This window comes from Coccinella septempunctata, chromosome 7, assembly GCF_907165205.1.
Source record: "Coccinella septempunctata chromosome 7, icCocSept1.1, whole genome shotgun sequence".
NCBI classification, from domain to species: Eukaryota; Metazoa; Arthropoda; class Insecta; order Coleoptera; family Coccinellidae; genus Coccinella; species Coccinella septempunctata.
This window is the reverse complement of record NC_058195.1, coordinates 11,005,542-11,032,564: the sequence shown is the minus strand read 5'-3', so window position 1 is coordinate 11,032,564 and position 27,023 is coordinate 11,005,542. Positions and strand designations below refer to the sequence as shown.

The window sequence follows — 27,023 nt, the reverse complement described above, 5'->3', positions numbered from 1 at the left end:
TTTGATAGCTTCTGAAGATGTAATATCTCATTAATTAATAAGCTAGCTAAGCAGAAAAGAAAATTTAAGTACTAGGCTACTTGAGGTCCGTGAGCTTTCTGTCAGATAACCTCATCAAGAACAGCTGATTGGTGATTGGAATGGGCACTCATACAACGAAATGAATCTAAAGCTATTTTCTTGAATGAAAAGTTACACGAAAATTTGAAATGGAAGGTCCACCACTCTCCCTCACTAGCAGAGAGGCACTTCATATATTATACAGAGAAATTGAATCTCTTCTTCAGCAGTTCAAACATTCTCAAAAGAAAAGGTGCAATCTGAATATTGGAAAGACTTTAATATATCTACCTAAAAATTTTCAGAAATTCCAAGTCATGGATCAGGGATAGTATACATCATTCGAGTCATCACACAACTATAAATTGGATTTCTATTTCGTTACTGCTTTGGTGTGCGTTAAGTCTCATATTAGCATATTTTCTTGGAGATTATTCAAAGCTGTATTTGGTGCAATCTGTATTGATACTTTTTTTCACAACATTGAGTATTTCTTTGGAATTGTATGACAATCATTTAAGACATAATGAAATTCCAAGGAGAGTTGAACATGTATTAAAAATAATCAAAAAAGAAGCTGAAAATGTGAAATGGCAGCCAGAGAATTATCCCTCTTTATTTATGCCAACATCTCCATGCATAACCATGCAATGGACTTTTAGGGATGGGAAATTGGTTAATTTACCTTATTCATTACTAGTGAAAGATGATGTAATTTTAGTAAAACCAGGGCAAATTAGTCCGGGTTATTGTGAATGTCTAGAGAAACACTCTGACCAACCATTATTACACGCAAAGGAAGTATATGCACCTCAGGGAAAAGATGGTAACTTGATCTCATCACCAACAATACGTAAACCACTGAAAAGTGCCAAATATAAACTTTTGGAAACACCTTACTTGAGTAACTTGAAGATTATGTTGGAACAAGCATTGGATCGGCCTAGTACTCAACTTACACGTCAACAGCATATTTTGCTTGTTGAAATGGTACAAAGAATTATATTGCCTATTGCGATTATCATTTTTTATGCTTTATCTGCATTGAAATATCTTCATTTGAAGTTTGACAATGATGTAGCATTATTTTTGTTGTATCCCACAAATGGAATACTTCCTTTATTGCCAATTATTTTCCCTATAGTGTGGAATTTGGCCAACTATATTGGACTTGCTAGGTGAGAGTTTTTACTACTTATAAAGAAAATAATAAGCTTTTTTGTCATCACATACTGGGTGTTTCATGTGTCTACGAAATCGAATGAGATGTTTTCCTGAAAATGTTAAGTGAAACACCCTTTATTCATATTGATTAAGAACAATACATTTCACTGAATTGTGTGTTGATTTCAATCAGATTCTCTTCAAATTTCAATGGTTCTATCAAAAGAATTCAATACCCCTTGTGCAGAAAAAAAGAATTCCGAACATATATTTCCAGGTTGCAGGCCATATTTTTTGCCAGTAAAATTGTACAAGGACAGGAAAGCTTCAGTTTGGAGGAAGAAGCTGATCAAACAATTGTAGAGCACATAAGATTCAGGTATAAATGGATGTCTATTATTACGAACTTTTTTGCTATACTCTGGGGTGACCCTGAAATCATGGCCAGATCTGCAAATATTCTTCATGTTTTGGGTTCAGTTTCAGTGAGTACTTTTCATAACTTTTATATTTTGGTAAATTTATATGACGTCTCATTTTTTAGGCCTTAGGTTGTGTAGATAAAAAGGGTGTTTTATCTTCACCAAACCCAACAGCTGAAAAGGTGTTCTTTCTTCACAACAGAGATAAGACATCTTCTTCCTCTAGGTATGTGGAAAATCTCTTTAGATTTGCATAGTTGTTGATAGGAACAGTGTCCTGATTATATCTTTTTTAGCTTGAATATTGAAGATCTCGACTCCGACAGTATCGATGGCAATCCTTCTAAAACTCCAAGCGGTAAGGTTGAAGTCCTTGATCTGACCCATGATCATCACGATCCTTTCAAACTACAATTTGATGATCCAAAATGGAATGTGCACATGTCCTCCTTGAAACCTCTCGGACTGGCAATTCTTCTCAACACATGTAACCCAGCAACTGAGGTACTTAATGATCGACAGGATGAAATTGTGTAAAATTGTGCTTGTTTTCAGAAACAATATTCGAACTTCTGCTCTCATATAACGTGTGAAGCCCAGATAAATGAAAATTTGGTACCTGTTTCCAACAGGCGATGTCTATGTGAACTAGCTAAAATAATTGGATTTGTGGACGAAGCAAGAAAAATATTCAATATGGAGCAGAAGCTGTGCACATTCAGACATCTAGTGAGTGATGATCTAAGAAAATTCGAGTTTGTTTGAACTTGTTCAATTGCAGCAACCTGAAACTGTTAGGCGAGACAACAAGTACGCCAGATCACTGCAGATGTCGAATTCGAAATTGAAAGTTCCCTTTCCTCATATGTTCGCCGTAGTTGTTCGAGAAATTAGTACTAATGCAATGCAGCTACTCTCTGAGGGAACAGCAGATATATTGCTTGACGCTTGTGTGGACTATTGGGATGGCAAAGATCTGCGCCCCCTTACGGTCAGCGATAGAAAGAGAATCCAAGATTTCTATCAGCGCACGAGTCTCACATCTTATTGTACTGCTTTTTCCTACAGGCCGCTTAATAGGGCACCAGCGCCTACTTTGGCATCTACCTACCTTGAACTGCCGAGCGACTCCAAACACCTCTACTTGGGTCAGAGAAGTCCCTCGCCGATTCAAAATAATGGACATACTGAACTGGGTGAGTCACAAAATGAGAAAAATCATTCGTATATCGTCATAATATATTTTTTTAGTTTTTTGCATGTTTTATTGATCTCGCGCTTGTGATAGCTTGAAAACCTGCAGCAATCCAAAAATTCTTCATCAGCTTGCTTGTAACTACAAAGATCATTTGATCTTTGTAAAATACAGAATATTTATTCTGTATTTTATTCCTTTCAAATTTTCTATAGGGACTGAGATAGAAAGGTATATTTTCAAATTGACACATGTAAGGCACATGCGTTTTTGTCATTATATATGACCTAGTTTACATTGCTCGATGAAACAATAATTATTTTTGGGTGTAATGTGTAGATTTGGTGTTATCTTTGAGGTATGAATTTTGTTTTTTTTTTCTTTTGCATTCTTCAATACTCTAGAGAGTCTTGACCATTAGCATTGAACACGTGTGTTCCATAATTCTCCTAACAATTTTCCCTTTCGATTTTTAGTGTTGTGTTTTTGTCCTCGTCAAGTTCGCTTGATAATCTTCATGAGTCGTTCTCATTGATTTATAGGGGCACCCCTCTCACTTTTTTACTCAACAGACTCCTTGATTTACGGTTGCGCATTTGAGGCGGAAGAAGTAGATGCTAACGGTTGCTTCCAGATGCAGTGCAACCAGATTTTCATAGGCATGGTGAGCATGCAATATCAGGTACTCACCGATATGGTCCATCTGATAGAGCAGCTGGAACGGGCCTGCATCAGATTCGTGCATTTCAGCAAGGAGAACGAGTTGAGATCTAGGGTGTTCAGCGAAAAGATGGGTTTGGAAAGCGGTTGGAACTGTCACATTTCGTTGTTGAGCGAAAGGACAAGGTATGTTTTACGGGAATTTAATGTAGGCATGGGATTATTGAGAACTTTTATGTGTGAGTGAAGTTCTTAACTTTCGTACCGTCCTAATTCTATAATTTCCGAATATTCTATTTCTATTCTTTTTTTTTCATTTATATACTTCAATATAATAATGATGAACATATAATTCAAAAATTTTTTCTGTGGTAAGATAATAATTTTTTGTCATTCAGAACTAAATTGTCACTACTGAGTATTCCTAGAAAAGAGGTCTTTAATGCTATTGCCATTTTATCTGGTTTGGATGTTTTTGATTATATTCCGAATATTTCAATCACAGTATGAATTATTATGCATAATTTTGTTGTATTCAACTCATTTAAGTTTTGAAAACAATGAAATGAATAGAATTAATTCTCAGTGTTTTATATTTGAATCTAATTCTCTCATTTCTGATTAGCTGAAAGTACAAATCAAATTGGCTTTGATCGTTGAATCCTACTAAAAAATTACACTACTTATATCATAAATGAAACCACCAACCCAAACCTTCCACCTTCTTGTCTTTTTACCCCTTACCCCCCTGTATATTCGATAATTGTTTGATGTGATATGTGTGTACTGCAATAGGGGGGATAATGCTAAAAGTAACAGCATGGTAAATGTCCCAATAACACGTGAAGAAACCTCTTCTGCAGTACCATCAGGGGAAAACGCTTCCGTTGTGCAGCAAAGGTATTTATATGTCACATTTATCTGTTGGTGTGTTGATGTGTCATTTCAGCTTTATACTAACAACCAATTGCTCAGAATAGTAAAACAGAACTCGGCATTAACACAAGGCCAAGGTAACTCTGAGAGCACATATTTGTAAGTTTCATTTTGAATTTATCAATAGGATATGCGCACAGTGCTTCATTCCCCATAAGAAGCCCATTTCATTATTCTTCTTTTATTTGGTCTATGATTCTTCCCAAGCAAAACTCATGTCTTGTCTCCCTACTTAGCCTTCTCTACCTTAGCGCGATGAAAAAATTGGACAAAAAGTCATCATCATCAGAGTATGTGGACCGAAATTTGAGATCTCAAGACCCTAGGACATGAAACCTCTATCTTACAGGCAGAGACACTAGATGTCTGCACCTGTACTAAAGGACGTCTTTAAAGGGACGCACATGTATATCACAAGGTCAGCAAAACCATGTTGAGGCTCTGGAATCTCCCAGCCAGGGTTCTGTGCTGACATGGGAATGCCGCAATATCACTAAGCGTTTAACAGAGGCAATAAGGCCAACATAAATTTCCAAGGCATCAGTTGTGATGTTGAAGATGATGGAAAAGTTTACAACTTACGAAAGAGGCTTCAAGGTTAACACCTTCTGGACCTGAACTTTTTGGTGGGCTTGGGAAAGACCAATATAAGGCAGTCGTAGAAGAATGGGAGTTGAACAATATAAATATCATCTAGAGGAAAACTCCTGGAACTGCACAGTCAGAAATATCAACGATCTTAACCAGAAATCTCTTGAAGCTGGTATAGGTGGGTTCTTTGGTAATTCATGGAAACTCAGTAGATGAGCCATGCAGGCTCTGTCGAGCGAAAAAAGAAACAGCTGAACACATAGTATGCAAGTGTGCAGAACTGATCCCCACTAGATAACAGCCAAGGCTTCTAAGGAGGTTGTTGAATCCATTGAGGGTCTCCCTACTATTGAATATGTGGAGTAGTGGAACAAAAGTTCCAAGTAGTAAGGTTAAGCCAAGTCGTGACGACTCCAATTCATTAATAACAATAGCTTCTTCCAAACGTTCTGTCTATTCTGCGCAATACTACACTGCATGGTGAATTTGATAACCCACATGTCATACAAAGTGCTCGGTAGTCCAGTGTCTTCTCCTGCACCGACGCCACCTGTCGTCGATTCCTAAATTTACCGTACTTTTCACAGCAACCTCGAAAATTCGAAAGCGATAAGTTTTTCGGCACCCTCGGCCATCAACATCGATCAGACCGTTAAATTCGAACGCGAAGTGACCAGCAGGCGTTCTAGCAATCAGAACTCGATTAACGATAGCAAGAACGCCCAGCAGCAAGACTCTTCGGCACTCTTCAGCAGCATCAACACCTCGCACGATTGGCAGTCCATGAGTTGTTTGACAGATAGTACAGACCGTACAGCACCGGTTAACTTTGACATGAGTAATAGGGTGAGTTTATTTGGAATAATATTTTACTTATTCCGTTTAAATTGTGCGAATTTTAAGGCTAAACTACCAAGAGGTATAGACAAGATCAGACCTCACATAGAGTTGATAGACAATGTACCATTGCTGGTATCTTTGTTTACTGATTGCACTCCATCAGCGACTAGGGAAATGTTGCACATTATGCAGGATTATGGGGAGATTGTTTGTATCATGGGGTCAGTCTCCAACTGCGAGAATACTGGGATATTTATGCAAGCCGATGCTAAGTAAGTGTAGTGGTCAAACAACTCAACTTTAAACTCATATTTTCCCCTCAAGTGTTGCAGTAGAACCAATGTATCCTCAAGTATGCCAACGAAGACTGATAAGTATACCTTACAACGGCACCTCTCCTATGGATCTAGCTAGGCAGCTGAATAGCCTACCCTGCTCCCTGTGCATAAAAAGGGAAGATCCTATAAACTTATATCATCTCATCATGGAGTCGAGACATTTTGTGACCTCCATTTGGAACGCCGGTTGGTAATTGTTGCATAGACATCGTGATTTTAACTGATATTTCGGAAAATTTTCAGTGCAATTCTGGATATGCTGTTGTGCTACGGTAACAGGTGTTCAAATAGCGTGCAGTATCGCTTTGATACCGTCGCCGTTCACGACTGGTCAAGTACTTTGGTTGATTTCGATAGTTATACCAATACTTAGTGCCTCTCTGATAGCCCTACCAGTCGATGCAGACGTGATGAAACGACCACTGGGTAAAAACGATTTGGCGTTCAACTGGAATGTGAGGTTTCCCTTCATTCTGCAACGAATGTGATGATATCCTTTATATTTTCAGATAATGTTTTTCATCTCATGGTGTTACGGACTTAAGTTTATTCCGACAATTTTGACTGTATTGACCTCATTTTGGGGCATACTAACTAGTCACTGTCACAGTTTATGTGAGATGCGTAATTGTACTTGTTTTCTACATCATACCCCCATAATCGGAAGTGATGGTAATGAGAGTATAGGCTGGGCTGACCAGGATTGGACTCTGAATTCTGCGAGGTTATTGATATTGTTGCTGATTGTCACCCATTTTGGTAGGTTCATGTGGAAGGGTATCATTTTATTCATTTGAACCAGGTTATTACACCAAAGAAAAATAGTTACATGCTGAATAATAAAATAATCACCCAGAAGAGGAAAAAACATCGATGACCTATCTCATGTGGGCCTTAATTCAAATCTACAACTTGCGGTGGTAGTTTGAATTTTCCTCTGTTTCCTAGAAAAATTAAGCACTTATTCTGCTAAAATATTTTTCGTCATAACTTTTTAAATCGAATTTTTTTCAGTTGCTATATCTATCGGTTTTGTCCATCGAGGTCATCTGATAATTCAGAAATTGCCACTTGGAAACAGATTGTGGATTGTTTGCGCAATCGTCTTGTGAGTTTGCACACCTCCTCAACTGAATTTTTTCCAAGTGAACCATTTTTTTCAGTGTTTTACTACAGAGTGTGTACACAGTTGTCTGTTATCATATCCATTCGAATGGTGAAACCGAATTCGAGTTGCCTGTGTGGATATTGGTGTTAGGCTTTATTTCGCCTTTTGTTGTATTGGTGATTAATGAAACGGTTAAGCATCAAGAAATAGGGTAAATTATGTCGTGACTTGACTTGATTAATGGATTCTCATTGATTTACTTACAGAGTGAATACGAGATTTCAGAAGAGAGCCCGTTTGGATTTTGGTACAAAATTAGGCATGAACTCGCCATTTTAACTTCTTATACCAAAGTGAAAAAGACGCTTTGTTTTCATCCTATTTTTCAAAAATACTATGTTTGCTCTCTTTTACGGAAAATTCAGGACTGATGAACTGGTTTTATATTTTGAAGTAAGTATTTAGGTGCAGTATTTTTAGCTTTAGATACTGAATATTTATCGATGCTCATTTCGACTAACAGCAGCCCTGTGTTTTTAATAAGTCTGATTTATTAACGTTAGAATGTGAAATTGTGATAGTCTTCATGTTGAAGATGTGAATCAATCAAATTGCATACAGGTATAATTTTGTGTTCATCTATCTCAGAGATTTCAGGCTGTATACAAGAATGTACTTATTTGTATTGATTTTGCTTGAGTATTGGAATGTTATACTTTTTATTGTTTGATATCTATTTTTAATGGAAGTGAACGGTGTGAGATCATGCTGTTGATTTGTATTAAATATATTTTTTATATATATTTACGTGATATTTTGTCACCCCCTCTGAAAAGTTTTAGAGTATCATCGTTGGCTAATACTCAAGTGGATCTCAGGATACAAGGAAGATTTTCCTTGATTAAAAAAATGAGTAGTAAATATTTTTTTATTATCACACAATTTCATGATTCAAATTAACGTTATTCTAACATTAAAATGAGAAAAATTTACATTCACCAGTGGAAATAAATAAAATCATCCTTGCTGATGTACTTCACAACATTTTTCAGGAATAAAATATATATCTTCCAGAAAACTGACTATCTCAATCTCAAAAATGGAAAAAGTTATGATCAACAATTAACCGAAATTTCGGGTTAAATCGATTACTAGGATAACGTGATGTGAGTTAATGTATATACATGGTATATAAGAATCATCCTATCATAGGGATATCAATATTTCTTTACTAGTAACGTCTCATTCTGTAAATACGAGACACAAGTTGAACACAAGTTTATAATTTGACTTCTGACATGCCCATCATATGAAATAGAATTCCTGAGACGTTAGGTAAATTTTAATAAAGTTGAAATTAACTATTTCAAAATAAAACTATTGATATTGTTCTACGCTTAAGCTGATGAGAAAGAATTATTATTAGTATAAGAGAAATAGGTAGTTAAGAATACCTAAAGTATCTATTGTATTCAAAATATCTTAATTTCGGAAGATCAACATAATACCTCAGTATTCTACTTTGAAGGTTTTCCATCTATAAATAAATTTTTCATTATCTTGTAACACTTGATCTTATCAGATCCTCTACATTTTTTGTACACGTTATAAGCATGGAGTATTTCATTACATATAGAATGAACGACTGTCAACAATGGTGTTTGAAATAGTTGTGAAAATTGATATATTATAATCTGTATTTCAATTATGACTAGATTAAATTGTTTTGAAGGTATTCAGATAGACTCCTATTGAGTTTAAATACTCGGAAGTCGGAACCAAAAGCATTTTAAGAATGTGGGAGCCAACTAAACCGAAACTGATTGATACGAATATTCTGAAAGCAGGTCAAAATTCTTAGAAAAGGTAGTGAATATTTACTTTAGAGAAACAATTTCTAATTCTTTGTGATCCAGTCCAAAGTTTTCTACCGGACGAATAACTGATTATTAATATGGATTCCCCTGCAAAATCGCAACTCCATGAAAAACCCTTCAGCATTAAAATCACACATAAAACGGAACATAAATGATCTAAAATTTTCTTATTGCAACAACCCTTTCTTAGTTTCATTTTGTTAAAACCAAATTAAAATTCTTGAAAGATTTAAAACTTAATGAAATAAAAATACTGAAATTTTAAAAACAACTACAAAATTAAAAATTGTATAAAAAGCGTATGCTTCAACTTATTGGAAAACTGAAATAAAATGAAGAGAACCTCCAAAATTAAAAAACATTTTAAAAGAGAGTGAAGTAAGTGCCAAATTAGGATAAGTCCTATCTTAGGATCATATCCTTTGTGCTCACTTAAAAAAAGAAAAAGAATAAGGGGTGAGTACAAGCGGCTGACACAATTTTTTCACTCTGAAAACAACTTCACATACAAACTAAGAAAGGGAACACGAATCTCATAAATTATCTGGCAAATCCAACACTTCTGAAATAAAATTAGAGATGTTGGTGTTCTTATTTCTATGGGTTACTATGAAGGGATGTTGCAATAACTGACTGTAGTTCCACCTATCGACATATTTTTTTTGTAGACACTTTGAAATAAAGTCTTCGAATTCTGTACTAAATTCTCCAGCTGGCAATCTAGGAGGATCGTCTTTCACCACCTGTTTTAGTTGCTCAAAAGGTGTACCCCATTTTGGATATGGAAATTGTCCTGTGCTCAATTCTATCAGAGATATACCTAAGGACCAAACATCTGAACGAATGTCGTACTTTGAAGGGTCCCCTTGCGGATCTATTCTTTCCGGCTATGAAAATACATCATTTGTGAAATAGCATTTGTCATTAATTTATTTCTGCTTTACTTACTGCCATGTAAGGTTTACAGCCAGCATCAATAGTTTTCGCCACCGAATCAACTAAATATCCACTGATGCCAAAATCACACATTTTAACATCCCCTTGACGATTAATCAAGATATTTGAAGGCTTGACATCTCTATGTATAACTTTCAAATGAGAATGTAAGTAATGCAATGCAGATACTACTGCATATGTTATTTTACCTATAAAAGATGAAAAATTCATTATTGACCTTCAAGTTGGTAACTATGATAAACCTGGATTTTGTAATTTTCTTTTACCTAACATATCTTCGGGTATTCTCCTTCCATGTTTATAAACCTTAGCATAAAATTTATCCAGGCTTGTATCCATTACTTCCATACAAATCCAGACATCGCCTTCTCTGAATAAGGCTCCAAAAAACTGTACTGTGTAAAGGCAGTCACTAGTTCTCATCGATACATCTAAGTCTGTGAGAAGACGCTTCTGTTCTTGGCTGTTGACAGTTGCTGTTATTCTTTTAACTGCCATAATCGTTCCACTTGGAATATGTCTCATTTTTTCAACTATACCATAGGCTCCTCTTCCCAAGTCACAAATTTTCTCTAAATCATCGGCTTCAACATCGAAAGTTTTGTCCCCAATGGTTATGGTGGTCCTAGTGTCCAGATTTGCTGGGGGGACACTAGAATTATACAAAAAATATCAATTAAAGAGTTAGAATGGAACATTATATTCTATTCTCTCTTACATTGGAGGGACTTCCTCAGAAACTTGTAGTTTTAGATCTGGTCGTTTTTTCCGCAAAGCCATTTTTCTTTTATTCTTTGAAAACTAAGGGAATTGAAAAATTCTCGATTTTCCCTGGACAGAAATGGACGAGCTTGGTATTTCAATAACCATATATGAATATTTCAACGCCTCCGCACACAATGAAATTTTCAATTATTGCTTTTATATTCCAGCACTCCGGGCAACTTCGAAAATCAATGAAAATTTATTATTTTTAACACAAATCCCTTCGATCAGCGATCACGACCAGACAGGATAATATTTGACAGAAAGCGCAACGCCAAAACCATAGACCTAATAATACATGGACAGGCCTTCACGTGGTTTTCCCGTTCACCGCATCGAGGAATACCGACGAGAGAGAGGGGGGTGGTAGAAAAGAGAGATAACAGCAGTCCCTCCCTGGTAGTAAACGTCAAGCTGGTAGCTGGTAGAGAATAATTCAACGTTGCCGCTTCAAACAAGTTATCGAGTAAACTCGGGAATTCTACCAGTCCGCCGATCCTCCATGTTGCATTTTTGGGTGGTTGTCGGTAGATTTATAGACTTTCTATTAATTTGAAGCAATTTTTGTACTGAAATCAGAGACAACAACAGAGGTTCTCTCTGACTGAAATCAACTTCGAAAATATTATCAAATCAACTATATTTTTCACGTTCTTGAAACTTTCAAGTGCTGATAAAATAATAGATTCCGTATAAAAAAAATACTACCTGAAAATTTTTTTTTCTGATTTTTATTAATGTAAAAAACTTGAGAGTTGTGTAAAACAACATTATCATCTCATTCGCCGGGGTCTGATTTTATATACACTGAAATTACTCGTGATTTGGAAAGATGAAAGGACCCCTGCTTTGCGTTGTGGCTGCACAGAGAAAAATTAGTCTTTAAAGTGAATTTTTTTAAACATTTCACCTTCCTTGAGCAAAAACATGTGTGGTATAGAGAAAAGAGCAATATTTTTAAGTATGTTTATTGATACTTTCACAAATAATATGAAATTTCCTGCTGGGGAAATATTTATATGATGATTAATCATTCACAACTATTTTGATAGGTTCTCCATCAGGTGGTTTAGTTGCTCTTCTTTGGCACTCCTGGCAGAAATATTTTACTGCTCCTGTTTCTTTATTGTGTGCCTTTCCAGTGTTAGATTTCTGTGACACTGATCAACAGAAAATATCGAGTTTTGAGTTTGCCGATGTCACAGGGCTTACTGAATATCAACATGATTTACATCTCTTCTCTTCCTAATATTGAATCCAGATTGGAGTTAAGTATTTTCTTCGGTCATGCCTTGAAATAGAATGTGATGGTACATATGTAACTATTTCGTTTAGAACAACATTCTTTAAAATATTCAAAAATATATCTACTATTTCGAAATTCAAGTCACCTTTACAAATTCTTGCTGTGGCCTTGTGAAATATAGAAAACAGACTAGGTATATTCCTTGTAAATCTTTGTAAATCATGTCCTATATGTACATACATGAAATAACAAAGAAACTCCTTTATTGGTCTATTATTTCCAAAAATGAATCACTTTCGTTTTATTAGCATGTAGCAATCGATTCTAAAAACCTAGTTTTCTGCTAAATTGTTTGTGAGGAGAATGAAATATCGATTGAAAACACTGTAGCTGAACAGTAAACATTGTAAACAATAAACATATGATTTTGACATTTTCTACCATATGTCCATCTCTTTCTAACGTACTACTCGTGACCTCTCTCTCTCAGGGCCCGTCCATATTTTATTAGGTCTATGGCCAAAACGCAGAAAATTCTGTAAGTTTGTTATTTTTCTGTATTTTGTATGTTTTCTTTAAATGTCAAAATGGAAACAAACATTGGAGAAGGAAAATTTTATGACGATTCAAAAACGATGTATTTTCCTGTTAATTCATTCTCAACGCTAGAGCTGTACCGGTCCTGTTAGAACTATGTATTTCGTGAATACTTTTATTGCGGATTTTCTGGGGCATGTTGAGGCGAAATGGCAATTTTCAGTAAGATATTAAGTAGTTTTTCCTACCCCAAAATGTTTATAATAGGAGAAATTTTTCCTCCGGTCGGAACTCTTACTATAATTGGGACAGTCGTGCTTTGTTTCCTAAGTTTCTACTTATTCAAATGGATAGGAGGTGAGACTACTGTCCGTATAAGGGATTATGTGAAAAATCATAGTTGGACACCTGTTGTGGTAACATCAAGGGTAAGAATGGATCCTATTTACAGGAGTACTATAGAACAAATATCTTTATATATTCAGTATAGAATTTATAATACAATAATTGATGCCCAATTCTCATTCAGGACTTTTATGCTGAATTTTTTACTTTTCGCAAGTCATAGTTATTTCTGTTTTTCTTTCAGTCATGGTATTGTTCAATTTGTGAATCCCTATTATTGAATGGTATTGGGGTATATTGTGATTGTTGTGGAGTATGTGCTGATTCAGAGTGTATTAAAAAGGCAAATGTTAGACTGCAATGTAAAATTGTAACTAGTAATAATGAAACCCAGTTACACCATTGGATTAAAGGTGAGCTCAACATTAGCATTGTAATCAATATCTTTCCATTCATTGTGAAAATCCCATTAACACGACTATTGGTATTGAAATTTGGGAAAGTGATACTTTCCTCATTATTCCTAAATGCTTATGATCTATTTTTAGGATATTTGAGCAGTGTTCATTATATTGTTTGGCCTTCAATGAGTTTCATATATTATCACATCTAATGAGAATTTGTCATAATTAGATCTTGGTATACAGAAAAACTTAATAACTGGTTCTGAACTTCATCCTTGGGATATTTTCACATCATGACAGTTTTTTCCATAGGTGCAGAAATCAAATAAACCATAATTGAAATGATCTTATTTTGTTTATTTGGAAAAACCGGAATTTTAGGCGATTTATCAAATATGTTAGGTATATTTTATATAGTCTATGAATAATCATAGAAAAGCTTCATTTACATTTCAGGAAATTTACCATTTGGAGCTACATGTTACATTTGCAACGAAGACTGCTCAATGGAGCCTGGTCTTGTAGACTATCAGTGTTGCTGGTGTCAAAGGTCAGTGCACACCAACTGCAACAATCAGCATGATGAAGAGTGCGATTTTGGCCGATTCAGAAATCATATTGTTCCACCTTGGAGTGTGCAGGTGGCGAGAAGAAAAGGTGCCATCCAGAAGCATTTACTTCTCAGAGGTGTTCGGGATCCGGGTTGGAAGGCATGGAAACCTCTTATTGTGATTGGTAATTCCAATCAATCATGATTTTCAACGTGAGAAATACATACTCTTTTCAGCCAATAAAAAGGCGGGCAACAACGATGGTGCCACTGTGCTATCCGAGTTCAGAAAATATCTGAATCCAGTTCAAGTCATAGATTTGAGCGAAAGGAAACCGGCGGCAGCGCTACAGTGGTGTGTTCTGATGGCCCCGAAACAGTTGAGGATCTTAGTTGCAGGTGGGGATGGGACCATTAATTGGGTTCTAACCACATCTCACAAATTGGACTTGGACGTAAGTTATCTTTTAACTCCTTCATCTTCAAAACCTCATAGAATTTTCAGTTGAAGAATAATTGTTCAAGTATTAACAAAGCCTTATTTCTGACTCCAAATAGAGTATCTATGAAATGTGAACATAGAATTAAAAATAAGGAAAAATATAGAAACAAACAAAGAAAAAATAAAAAAGACATAGAAAACTTTACAGCCATAAAATAAAGTTTAAATCTGTTCTTTCTCATTTCGTCAATGAATTTATAGGTTGATGAAAATCCTTCTAACATTCGTGTAACCGGTAATTTCCTTTGATGTTTGTGGATTTGAAAGATGATTATCAGAGTTGAGCAGCTCAATATAGCGATCTCAATTTCCTTCTGTATACAAAAGACATAAAAATCTTGAGATTTTTCAATGATGAAAGTGATAAGAGCGTCTGAAACAATATTGTACAATTTCGATACTTTTAGCCTGAGCCTTTGTTATCTATCATACCCTTGGGTACTGGAAACGATCTCTCCAGAGTGTTAGGCTGGGGATCTGAAAGTGCTTCAGACTTGGACGTTGACAAGCTTCTCAAATACATAGAGGCAGCGACACCATCTAAGTTGGATAGGTTGGTGGAAAAAATTTCAGTTTGAAAAATGTCAGTGTCCAAATTTGAATTTTCAGATGGAAAATAGAAGCAATGTCCCACAGGCATTTAGGGTTGAGGATTCCGTCAAACACTTTTTACATGTACAATTACTTCAGTGTCGGTGTGGATGCCCAGGTATGCCTAAATTTCCACAGAACCAGGGATTCCGTTTACTACTTCTTTGGTAACAGAATATGTAATAAGGTGAGTGGACAGAAATGACCATACGATTGCCAATTCAGATAAAATACGTTATATCTTCATCAAATCGATAATTAAAAGTTATTGAATTCATATAAAAATTATTATAAAAAGTTCTAGCAGTTCATTGATTTTTCAGTTGTTATACTTATGTTTCGGCACCCAACAAGTAGTAACATCCGACTGCAAGAACCTAGAGAAAAGATTAGATTTGTATATAGATGGTAAATTGGTGGAATTGCCCGAACTGGAATCGATCGTTGTCCTCAATATACCATCATGGGGGGCGGGCGTCAACCTTTGGAGTGCGTAGTTCGTATTTTTGTTTGTACAGATGTCACCTTGATTCATTTCAGATCTTTCTAATGTGTCTTCCGGTTATCGACACCAATCCTTCAAAGATGGTTTACTGGAAGTGGTCGGTATTTTCTCGTCATTCCATGTGGCTCAATTGCAGATGGGCCTTTCTAGTCCGGTGAGGTTAGGTCAGGGTAAGATGGTGGAGGTAGGTTTAATCCCATCTGGGATTCAATGCTTTCTCAGAACAAAGATTATTGTATTCTCTTTTAGGTAAAATTAAAAAGAAAAGCCCCAGTACAGATAGACGGTGAACCTTGGGAGCAGAATCCGTCTTCAATAAAAATTACCTTTGCTAATCACTGTCCTGTACTTATAAATCACCCCGATTGATTGATGGAAAAAGAGTACTGATTTGAGTATGTGCCAAATATTGCAATTCTCAACCGAAAGTTGGGTTAAAAGGTATTGTAAAGTATTGTTTGAATCTATATTAAGGTGCAGAAAGGGTTACCAATTTGTCGAAGTTACGATCAATTTTTATTGCATTTGAAAACAATTTTATACAATTTTGCAACCTCATTAGAATTAGTAAGTTTCGGTTCTTGCCTCAGTATTTGTAACTTGAAATGTGATTTTATTTAATGAATTTTTTCACCTATTTAGAATTTCATACATGTTCTTCTAACAGTATTTTCAAATATGTATATTTCGTTTTTATGTGGAACCTAATCTGTTGAATTCAATTAAGCAAATACTATAAAGATTCTATTAATAGTCCAAATAAATCTGGCTGTTGTTGTAGTGCACATATCAAGCATAATTACGAATTTTATATTCTCACTTATATAATGGTAAAATTTAAAAACAGCATTTTCAACATTAATGCAAATTATGAGAAATTCAGATTTTTCAATGTTATAATTCACCAGTATCACACTGTATTTGTTCGAAAAGAAGCGTATTATATCTAATATTATATGGAATAAAAGTTATCGAAAATTTGCAAATATTTAATGGTGCCCAAAATAATGAAAAATTCTTCTATTTATTCGAAAGAGAATTGCCTTAAAGTAATGCGGATTTGTCGGTTTTACCAAAAACTATCAATATTCTTGAAACTCTTTAGGTTTTACATCCAGGCCCCGATCTGTGATAAGTTCAATGATCTGTACTTAATGTAATCATTGTAATATAATTAATCGTGAGTGAGTGTATCAGAAAAATATATATCCGGTAAATATTCCGTAGATTTTAAGAGAAAAGCATAATCGAAATGGTAAGCTATAGCCCCTGATCGCCCGTAGCTTTTCGCTCGTTTATGGAAGTTTGTCGTCGTTATCGGAAATTTTTTTCGAACCCTTCATAACGCCTCTTTGCAGAGTCAAATCTTTGGAAGAGCTCAGTTATTAGTTTTTTAGCAGTTTTTTATTTTTAGTATTCTATGTCTCTATGGTGACTATTTTGAAAAGAAAACATCAGCGGCTCTATGTTAACAACCTCTATGACATAACCTAAAATAACAACATACATAACCTCGTTTTTGAACTGTTCGAAACGTGAACGACGAAAACAGAAGACATCAATGAATTAATTTAATTTTAATATTTCAACAAAAACTTTAAATACAATGACTAGATTCGCGAGAGCCAAAGGCTCTAAATCCTCGAACGAACGAGTTGTTTTCGATCCAACCCCTTGGCATGAGATGAAGAATGATATGTTGAAAAAGAAACAAGAAATTGAAGAGGAAAAAAAACGTAGAGAGGCCGAAGCAAGAAGAAATGAGAATTATCAAAAATTCTTGAAAGACAGAGAAAAGGAGGCTGAAAGTAGGACGGTATGGGCAGAATTTCCTGAGGACAATAACACGAAGGTGAATGGTTTATCCAAAAAAAGTAAGACGATTAAGAAACAGAAGAATAAAGTTACCGATGGGAAATTAAAGAAAAGAGCGACTCAGTGTTTAGCAGAAAATGCAGATAAAATTATATCTGATGAAGATTCCCAACAAGCTGAAAGATCGGTTAGCGATGATGAAAATTCTGCAGTTGTGAAAAACCTCAAAAAGAAAAAGTTGAAAATTATTGAAGCAATTCATTCAGATGTTGAAATGAAAAATCTTGAGGACAAGCCTAAAAAGAAAAATATTAATTCATCTTTACAAGAAGATGCATCAATTCAGGACCAAAATGAAGATATAGAAGAAAATGACGATGATGCACCAGTAGAATTGAGTTCCAAAGTTGAAATAAAAAATCCAGTTGTTAAAAAAGTTAAAACAACCAAGAAAAAAATAGTGATACCAAATAATGATTCACTAAAACCTGAAGAACAAGAGAAACCCAAAAAAGAAAAAAAAAAAAAGAAGGTAGATAAAGATAAGAAAGAAACTGGAATTCAACCGAACATAACAGACAAAAATGAAACTAAAACATGTAAACAACAGCGTAAAGTGATAGATTTGGATTCATTACCGGAAGCAGCTAGGAAAAAAATCCTGAAGAAGCAGGAAAAAAGAAACAAACAAGTAGAGAAAAAAAAATTGAAGAAAAAAGAAAAACAAGAGGAAAAGAAAGAGGTAGACAAACCGGATACAAATGAGGTCAAAAACCCTGAGACTAATGAAAAGCCAAAAACTTTTGGAAAAAGCAAATCCACTGAAAAGTTCAATAAATCAAAACCTTCTAACGAAGCACCTCAACAGAAGAAGGAAAGGCCCAAGAAGCAAAGATTGGAAAATAGTGACATCAAAAGGCGGAAAGATTTCCAACCCAACAAAATTATGGTAAATGGAAATGAGATTGAATTAGAATATTTTGATGGATTTCCTATCAAGAAGGAAGATGCCTTGAATTTGAGAAAACTCAAAAAGGAAATGATAAGTAAAGGTTTACCTAGGAGTGAAATAAACAGGACGCTGAAGTTGGAAAGAAGAAAGGCTGAGAAAGCTCTGGCCAGAGAAAAGAAAAAGGTAAGAGAAAATAAGAAATATGAAAGTAGCCCTTATTTAATTGAAAGTTGTTTTATTTGTTGAAAATTAACTGAACATTTTTTAGGTTTGTTTCAATTGCCGCAAATTTGGGCATAATCTATCAGAATGTCCCAATCTATCCAATAAAAACGAATTAGTGGAAACTGAAGGAACTGGAGTGTGCTTCAAGTGTGGTGCTTCCGATCATACATCTTTTGCTTGTAGAGTTGTTAAAGGTCCAAACTTCAAGTATGCCAGCTGTTTTATCTGCAAAGAGCAGGGGCATATATCAAGGCAATGTCCAGATAATGAAAGGGGGTTGTATCCTAAGGGGGGAAGCTGTAGGGTTTGCGGTGATGTGACCCATCTAAAGAAAGATTGTCCGCAATTCCAAGAGCAGCAGAGGAAAGAGGAAGCTAAATTCCAGGTTGAAACTATATTTGAAGGTAATCCTGATGATTTGGCACCACAAAAAGAAGTATATAAGGCCACTGTACCCGAAACCCACAAACCGAAGATCATTAAGTTTTGATGTTATGTAAAAGTGTATATAAGAAGTCGGCTTTGAATATAATTTTGTTATATTTACTGTTTGTTTTTTTGAGATATGCGAATAGTTTTTTTCCAGTAACGCTAGTATGAAACAGGCCAAATAGGAAGGAACGACGACGAGTATAATTAAATAATAAATTTATTTTCTTATGACAAAAAAATCAGGACTTCTCTCGTTTGTCAGGAAAACAAATTTAAATACTTTCCGCACTAGCGGACTAGTGATTTTTTCCACCGGCTGTTGATGCAAAGTGACAGTTTAGAAAATGAAAAGCATCAGGTAAATACATAAAAAAAGGGGTGGAAACATTTTTTCCCATGACTTGGGAAACTTAACTCATGCATAAAGTATCTTTTTCCGCACTTGTTGAGAAAATAATTATATTATTCTTATTATATTCTTGTGTTCACATTGGAATGACACATGCAGTAGAACATAAATATAAAGCCAAAAGGCTCCTCTTTGATAAAACGATGCACGATGAAAAAAGTAACCTCAAATGTTGATAACACTCGTGTCCTGTGACGTCAGCTCAGCGGAACCATTCAAATGCTCTCTGACGGATCTGACCAATTAGCGTTCAAATTTCAAATAATTGAATTGTTGGATCACGTTCAAACATTTTTCAGTTCATTCTTCTTATAATAGGTTTTTTAGTGTATTTCTATTTCATCCGGAAAATATTTTGAAAACTAGTTGAAAAAGTTGATCTCTTGTTATTGCCCTTTATATATCATCTTATATATATGCTCCATTTTGCTGATTTTATTTATTATCCATAACAATACTACTTTCTATTTGTGTTAGATATAAATAGGTCTGAATTACTCCAAAGGAGTTTTATACTCTGGAAGAATCTATGCCTAAAAATAAATCATTTCACGTTTGATTATACATAGGTAGAAGGATTTTAGTTTCTTAATCCTGATGATCTCTGAGTTATCATAATTCTTTCAAAAAATGGATGAAATATATGAAATTTCTCAGAATGACACTTTTAACAGGTGAGGTGTAAGAATTATTACATAAATGATTGTTTTTGAACCTAGTTTTGCTTAGGTACTTAACAGCTGCTCGTTTCATAAAACAAGGTGAACTCATCCTGAAAGAAAAACCACTACTGGTTGATTCATACCGAGGAAACAGGAATTTCTGCCTGAAATGTTGCACCTACATAAAATCTAATCATTTCGAAATTTGTGATCAATGTAAAGTTGCCATACTTTGCAGGACGGATTGCGATGGTATATGTAAGAAGTTTAACCATAAGCAGCAGTTATTTCAATGATTTTTTAGGCGAATTTCACTCGGAAGGTGAATGCAGAGAGCTGGGAGGATTGAATTTGAAACCATCCTTTCTGGTGAAAAATCACGAAGTCATAACAGTGCTGAGGTTACTTTTAAAAAGAAAATACTCCAAACAAGAATGGGATGAAATTAATCAATTGGAATCGCACTTAGAAGACCGAAGAAATACTCCCATATGGCAAAACTGTGAAAATCTTGTGGAGAAAGTTATGAAAAAAGCCGATATACTTTCTGACGATGATGAAAAAAATGAAATTGTTCAAAAACTTTGTGGGATTCTGGATGTGAATACTTTCGAAATAAGACCACCTCGCGATAAATCTGAGATTGTCGTGCACCCTTCAGAAATGGAGGCCTTGAGGGGGTTATATCCGAGGGCAGCTCTTATGGCTCATGATTGTTTATCAAATACCCATTTAGCAGTAGATAACGACTTCGTACTCTACATTCATGCCAGTGTCGATATAGAAATATCTACTCCTATTTTCTTCAACTATGCAAACGTTTTAGATGTAAGTAAATTGAGTTTCAGCTCAAAACTATGTGGACGGAATATCTTTCGCAATTTATATATACGCTAAAATCCAACGATCATTCAATTTTTTCAGGGAAACGTTGAAAGGAATAAATGCCTAACACAGGGAAAATATTTCGAGTGTACCTGTAAAAGATGTATGGATCCAACTGAATTGAACACTAACATTAGTTCTCTGCGATGTCACAGTTGTAGAAAAGGGTTTATCCAGCCCCGAAAAAGTGATGAGAAAAAAGTGGGTTGGTCTTGCACTTTTTGCAAGAAGAACTTCCATAATTCTTTGGTAGAAACAACCCTCAATTTAGCCAAAGATTTAATACAATGTGCAGGTAAGTACCTATACACTTATATTGATGTATATAGATCACTCTGTACATATTATATATTTTTTGTATCCTCACTTTTAATTTAAGGTCAGAGTTATGTGAAAGACTTGGAAAAAGTCAACATGAAGCTACTGCAAACTCTTCATCCTCAACATTATTTAATGCTAGAATTACAACAAATCCTTATGGGATTGTATACGCAAGATGTTCCTAGCAGAAAAAACTTGACTAGAAAAATCGAATCATGTCAAAATGTGATTGCAGTTGTTCGAATACTGGAGCCGGGAATTTCAAGAATTCTAGGTAAAACAATTCATTAATGTTAATTATTGAACATGACTAATAAATCCGATGGTAATAAAGCCATTGAATTTGTGAAGTCATTGAATTTCTTTCAGGCATAACCCTCTACGAGCTTCACGCAGCCAAAGCAAATCTGGCATACAAAGACTATTCAGAAAACGAAATTACTTCTGAAACTCTGTTAGATCATTTGTTATCAGCTGAAGAACTACTAAAATCTTCCCTCAAACACCTGTTGTACGAACCAAGAAACAGTCCCGAAGGTTTTCTCGCACAAAACGCTTTAGGTTATCTCAAGAAGTTGAGAGAATCTATAAGTAATATAAAACAGCAGGTGGTAATGGAAACGAATGTACAGCAATCTTTTAGAAAGAAAAGAAATAAAAATTAACGATTTAATGATCGTCTTCTTCTTTGTTGCCTAATAGAAGATTTTATCGCATAACCTTCTTTTTTTGTCACCATCGAAACCATTAAAAAAAAACTCTTTAGTGCCTGTTTGCACCAACAAACGAATTTAAGGCAGGCTTATCGATGAGTCATTCTTTTTTTTGTGGTTTCTAGAAAAATCAAAGAAACATAAGGATATATGTTATATTGACATGGAAAGAAAGCTGCTTACCACTGGTAATTTGCGTTTTTTATTTTGATTTTATAAATATTATTACTTTGTAGATAATTTTTATTTTGAATTTAAAAATAATTCTTTCATTTTCATACTATATTTGCTTGTTTTGATTCGACTAATGACAATACAATAATTAAATTGGAACAATCTTCTATACTGATCTAATCAAGTAAATTAAAATTGATATTGGGGAGAGTTGAATTGAAAGGATTATCGATCACATTTCATATTATTTGTAACAGGAATCAGTTTCAAAAATTTATTGATATAAAAAATTTGAATAAATAGTTATCTACATCACCAAAATATATTTCTTCATGTCAAAATAGTTAACTGAAAGGTGGAGTCTGTAATCATGAGAATAAATCATACATTCAGCGAATTGGCCTTTTTTTCATTAATTCAAATAAATCAAATTTCTCCAAGGTAAAAAAATAAAAATTAATGAAATACTGAACTTATTGTATAACTTATTTATTCAGGACGATTACTTTCTTACTGTTCGAAAACAATGAATTGAATTACATTAGTTCATAAAAAAAGGCCGTTTCTGCCCACTAACTACTTTAACCTACGATTTAACATTAATATTTAATTTTCATAAAGTAAAAACAAACTTATTTTGACAGAGGTGGAAATAATATAACATATATTGATGAATATGCCAGAACAATCATCTGAGAGACATTGGAAAAAAATGTTACAAATTGTTGTTTTGTGACTTATTTTCAGTGCTATAGTTCCTGCTGACTCATGGCCCTCGCTTGGGCTCTCACTCTTTTCTCATACTCCAAACGATTTTGACTGAAATGAAAACATCAAAAAGAATTATATAATTTTCACAACAAAAACCTCATTTCATTATCAGTAATCAGAATGAATAAGTCTCATACTTCCACTAAATATAAAAAACAGGTGAGCTCGTTGAATATTTTTTAATCTATAAAACGTGATTACAGTAATCAAAATGGAATTTCACTGTGATTCCTTATTTTAAAGTGATTTGAAAATGGGATAAAAAGACTTCTAAGAGCAAATCGAAAAGAAATTTTTTATTATTTATTCATTTATGACTCACCAATAGATAGTATATGCTTCAACTTGAGCGGGATCTTTCGCATTTGGTTCATTAAGCAAATCTTGAATTCCCAATAATATCTGCTTGATTGTGATAGCTGGCCTCCAGTCCTTTTCTTCGTCTAATAAGGAAAGACAGACTGTACCTGATGGGTAAACGTTGGGGTGAAAAAGCGGGGGCTCAAATTTACATTTTGGTGGACTACTTGGATAGTCATCTTTGAATATCATTCTTAATTTATAATGACCGCCTTCCCAAGGCGTCTGAAACAAAAAGAGAAAAATATTATTTCAAGTTAAAACGATTTTAGTATTGCACAAAAACGTGTCTGAGAACCTTACCCCTTTTTTTCCAGGAATACAGCACTCCCAATTCATCAAATTAAGTGAACCGTCTGGATTTTTAGAAGGGCGTGCGACAAAACCCTGAAATCGACACAAGTAAGTTTATTCTCATAAGAGAATATGAAATTATAAGAAAAATAACATGTTAACAAAAGAACATGAGACGAACACAGATTCTATGTCATGTTATTTTGCAAAACAAAACAGGCTTTTCTCGAAACTTACGAAAGGATGTTCCTTCCGCCAGGATTTTCGTTCCTCTGCGAGTCGTGTGGCTGCGATTCCAGACATTGTGCACAATCAATTCGGGTAACTGTAACGATAATTTCATTTCAAAAATTTGCAAGTTCACACGAATAGATTCATCGCATCCGTTTCCTTACATTTTCAAAATTTTATAATGTTAATAACCATTCGCCCCCCTTTGGCGGGAGATAATTCCACAATTCTTTCGTTTTCGAAAGAAAGAAATAGAAACCGGAAAACCCAACGCTAAAGACAGGATTCTTGACAGTGCAAGTGGCAGTTAGCGTTGTTAAAGGAAAAAGTACCTAGGAAAAGCCTATTTTGAGGGACTTTTTTGTTTTTACCGATAGGCACACTGTAAACCTGAAACCACTGAGGTGAGGAAGCCTAGTGTCATAGAACAATATGAGATTTTGACATATGACAGACTAATTTGAATTTAAATTCGAAACGGACGGAAGAATGAAATCTTCTGATGAAGTGCCAATATATTTTTTTTATTCAGATATGAACAATATGAACATTTACTTAACAACTTTAATTCATTGGTAAGTATTTTTACTACATTTTCTGAATCTTCCTTGCCGTAATTGTCTGAGGAGGAGTAGGCAAGTCGTTTTGATTGAGTTCTCTGGTAGAATTATCTGAGGATTGGGAATTCGAAACTCCATATTTCAGGTTTATATTTTCCTGGTTTTCCAAATAATCCTTCTGTATAATGTCTAAGGCTAAAAGGAGAAAAAAGGATATTATATAATGTAGGTTATTGAAAACTCTGCAAGGGACAAGACATATTAACACAAAATTTCAATCCGAGAAATATATTTGGACTACGGCGTCCAGAACGTAAGTTTTCGGGCAGTCCCTTTATATTTACCTCGTTTAAGATCCAATGTATCCATTTCTTGATTCTCAATTAGGCGTAGGCGTTCGATGAATTTTTCGGCAAGTTTCTTTCTATGATAATCTGCTTCGATGTCCTGTTTGGTTCTAGGTATTCTGATTTTAATGCAAAAAGCTAAGAATATCACTGAAAGAAAAAATTCGAATATATGCAGCTATTATTTAATGCATTGTTTTTTTGTGAGATCGGCTGAATGTGAATATGGCGGATGCGACATGGCAATAATTTTCATTTTGATTTGATCTCGTTCATTAATAAAATACTTACGAATTGAAAAGAATCCTGTCACCGCGAAAAACATGAGGTGCCAAACTCTGAATCCATAACCATCTAAAGCTGCTTTTTCCAGCCAGGGTTCATTTTCATCGTGTGGATTCGCCCTAAAAGTAGCCATGCTTCGTTTACCGTGGCAAAATGATGACTGATTAAGGGTGCACATGAAGGCTACCACTCCTTGTTTTTTCTTCCAATTCGAGACACTCCTTTATATTCCAGTATCATTTGTGTATCACGCATTGAATCGAACTCAATGTAGGACTGCGCGTTATCATTTTATAATGAAATATTAAAAAAGTTTTTGAGATTTATTATACAGACCATTTTTGTTCAATATATTCAATAATGCACCTGAGAAATCAAAATCTAAGATGAATGTGCGAAATTTGGCCCAAAAACTTCGGCGAAAAATGATCTTCCTAGTTTTTGGCTGCAATCGAGGTCGAAATTGAATTAAATATGAAAATATTCCAAATAAGATGATGGTTACATACAACAGTTGGTAAGATTTCTTAAAAAACATAAAACTATTCTTCTCCTGAACGAAATTGTCAAAAAAGATTCAATATAATTCACACAAATATTTTCTTCTTAAAAACAGACATTTCATCGAAATCCCTATGATTTATGATTTGCAAATACCTACTACTTTCAGTGTTTTCTATACAGAATTTCGAAGCTTTAAAAGTGATTCCAGTTTTGCCGTTTTACTTGAATACTGTACTTTCGTGAAATTTTCCTTTCATTTTCCAATTTTAATTATAGTTTCATAGTCCGCCTGTTGCACCGATGCAAATTAGACCGTTGATTTATTATTATTAAGTTAGACATACGTACTTTATTCCAGAGGCAACTGCCTCATTCTCCATTTAAAGACAGTTGTCTCTGATTTAAATGATTTTTGGAAATATTTATGGAGGGTAGGCTCTACCCTCCATAGAAATATTGAACGAGAACTCTACGAATTGACTGTATAGGCAACCTTAAATACATTCCTGTTTATATAATATCATATTGGTGACATTGACTGGAAAATTGAAGCTGAAGTATTTCATTTTTTTCAGTCCAAGGAGTGGATACTATAATATATGAATATATAAAATATATTATAGTATAAGCTTTCTTGTTTTCAATCAACCTTGATAATTAAAAAGTGGGTGTTCTGTGGCTAATTGATTAACTCTATGAATGGACAAACTTGTATATTAGTGTTCTGTGGTTGTACTTATAGGGATATTTTGTTCTGCAATTACTATTGGTAACATTGTTTTCTTAAATTTAGAAAATATAGGATAATGAAATAAAAAATCGAGATTATCGAGAAGAAAATCATATCACAGTTGAGCTTTGTTCTTATTGATCGTAATTTATAAGCAATATTTTTATCGAAAGAATTTTTGAAGATTTGCTCCAAAACATTAGGTTTGGTTAAAGCTACATTCACAATCAATTCACGGGCCGAAGTGCACTTCGGCACGGAAGCTTAGCAGATGGCGTTTTCCGTTACCATTCACAATGAAATTCAATACAAAATTTCTTGCAAGTTGCAAACTATCACTTCGGCAAGGAATTACGTGCCGGCTATAGATGATGCTGATGCTTATGTTTTGATCAGTTACATTTTTGATTCATTTGAGTATTTGGTTCCAAGATTATTGCGAATGGTAAATTTCGTGCCGAAGTGCACTTCGGCCCGCGAATTGATTGTGAATCCAGCTTTATTTTGTATAAAACCGATTATAATGATCAAATACAATCACTCGATCCTGGCATTGATAAGATAGTGATGAAAATATTGCTTTCTACAATAATCACGAAAACCTAGGTTTCGGACTAGTGCTTGTTAACAGATGCATTCCAGAGATATATCTCTGATGCATTCTCTAGATCTAGTTTATGGAGGGTAGATCATAGAGAAAGGGACTCTCTTGTCTCTGGGGTAGACCTCCATACCCTCCTTAATCTAGTTCGAAGATTAG

The 27,023-nt window shown here is 34.6% G+C and overlaps 7 protein-coding genes across 10 annotated transcripts; 4 read left to right on the top strand and 3 right to left on the bottom strand.

Moving 5' to 3' along the window:
• The first annotated feature begins 75 nt into the window (after window positions 1-75).
• Window positions 76-8,117, top strand: LOC123317404 (transmembrane protein 94). Of its 3 annotated transcripts, none has more exons than XM_044903920.1 (17): window positions 76-313; window positions 366-1,238; window positions 1,502-1,709; window positions 1,769-1,872; window positions 1,943-2,150; window positions 2,202-2,375; window positions 2,428-2,842; window positions 3,414-3,687; window positions 4,297-4,401; window positions 5,616-5,874; window positions 5,932-6,140; window positions 6,193-6,392; window positions 6,450-6,661; window positions 6,716-6,965; window positions 7,221-7,314; window positions 7,370-7,525; window positions 7,581-8,117. In XM_044903920.1, the coding sequence occupies exons 1-17, from the start codon at window positions 210-212 to the stop codon at window positions 7,651-7,653; spliced, it is 3,918 nt and encodes a 1,305-aa protein (XP_044759855.1). In that variant the 5' UTR covers window positions 76-209; the 3' UTR covers window positions 7,654-8,117. The 3 variants fall into 3 exon arrangements, with proteins under 3 accessions (XP_044759855.1, XP_044759854.1, XP_044759856.1); XM_044903919.1 differs by having other exon boundaries at window positions 3,384-3,687; XM_044903921.1 differs by lacking the exon at window positions 4,297-4,401 and having other exon boundaries at window positions 3,384-3,687.
• Window positions 8,118-9,517: 1,400 nt separating this feature from the next.
• On the bottom strand, window positions 9,518-11,186 carry LOC123317408 (dual specificity mitogen-activated protein kinase kinase 6). Its single transcript, XM_044903926.1, has 4 exons — window positions 10,867-11,186; window positions 10,415-10,800; window positions 10,140-10,336; window positions 9,518-10,078 (listed from the first exon to the last, which is right to left on the bottom strand). The coding sequence occupies exons 1-4, from the start codon at window positions 10,926-10,928 to the stop codon at window positions 9,725-9,727; spliced, it is 999 nt and encodes a 332-aa protein (XP_044759861.1). The 5' UTR covers window positions 10,929-11,186; the 3' UTR covers window positions 9,518-9,724.
• A 1,542-nt stretch (window positions 11,187-12,728) lies between these two features.
• On the top strand, window positions 12,729-16,573 carry LOC123317362 (diacylglycerol kinase epsilon). The gene is made up of 9 exons (XM_044903850.1): window positions 12,729-13,124; window positions 13,286-13,454; window positions 13,902-14,180; window positions 14,233-14,450; window positions 14,905-15,050; window positions 15,107-15,275; window positions 15,412-15,577; window positions 15,629-15,777; window positions 15,843-16,573. Exons 1-9 carry the CDS (start codon window positions 12,906-12,908, stop codon window positions 15,960-15,962), a joined length of 1,635 nt encoding a protein of 544 aa, XP_044759785.1. The 5' UTR covers window positions 12,729-12,905; the 3' UTR covers window positions 15,963-16,573.
• Window positions 16,574-17,086: 513 nt separating this feature from the next.
• On the top strand, window positions 17,087-19,131 carry LOC123317372 (inner centromere protein A-like). Its single transcript, XM_044903870.1, has 2 exons — window positions 17,087-18,543; window positions 18,629-19,131. The coding sequence occupies exons 1-2, from the start codon at window positions 17,200-17,202 to the stop codon at window positions 19,073-19,075; spliced, it is 1,791 nt and encodes a 596-aa protein (XP_044759805.1). The 5' UTR covers window positions 17,087-17,199; the 3' UTR covers window positions 19,076-19,131.
• A 562-nt stretch (window positions 19,132-19,693) lies between these two features.
• LOC123317275 (SET domain-containing protein SmydA-8-like) lies at window positions 19,694-21,967 on the top strand. Of its 2 annotated transcripts, none has more exons than XM_044903713.1 (6): window positions 19,694-20,100; window positions 20,146-20,340; window positions 20,393-20,916; window positions 21,013-21,268; window positions 21,353-21,568; window positions 21,664-21,967. In XM_044903713.1, the coding sequence occupies exons 1-6, from the start codon at window positions 20,061-20,063 to the stop codon at window positions 21,957-21,959; spliced, it is 1,527 nt and encodes a 508-aa protein (XP_044759648.1). In that variant the 5' UTR covers window positions 19,694-20,060; the 3' UTR covers window positions 21,960-21,967. The 2 variants fall into 2 exon arrangements, with proteins under 2 accessions (XP_044759648.1, XP_044759649.1); XM_044903714.1 differs by having other exon boundaries at window positions 19,699-20,100; window positions 20,156-20,340.
• A 474-nt stretch (window positions 21,968-22,441) lies between these two features.
• LOC123317278 (SUMO-conjugating enzyme UBC9-B) lies at window positions 22,442-24,163 on the bottom strand. Its single transcript, XM_044903716.1, has 5 exons — window positions 24,002-24,163; window positions 23,844-23,931; window positions 23,616-23,699; window positions 23,275-23,537; window positions 22,442-23,000 (listed from the first exon to the last, which is right to left on the bottom strand). Exons 2-5 carry the CDS (start codon window positions 23,907-23,909, stop codon window positions 22,931-22,933), a joined length of 483 nt encoding a protein of 160 aa, XP_044759651.1. The 5' UTR covers window positions 23,910-23,931; window positions 24,002-24,163; the 3' UTR covers window positions 22,442-22,930.
• A 184-nt stretch (window positions 24,164-24,347) lies between these two features.
• Window positions 24,348-25,562, bottom strand: LOC123317276. The gene is made up of 3 exons (XM_044903715.1): window positions 25,036-25,562; window positions 24,742-24,894; window positions 24,348-24,592 (listed from the first exon to the last, which is right to left on the bottom strand). The coding sequence occupies exons 1-3, from the start codon at window positions 25,205-25,207 to the stop codon at window positions 24,426-24,428; spliced, it is 492 nt and encodes a 163-aa protein (XP_044759650.1). The 5' UTR covers window positions 25,208-25,562; the 3' UTR covers window positions 24,348-24,425.
• Window positions 25,563-27,023: the final 1,461 nt, after the last annotated feature.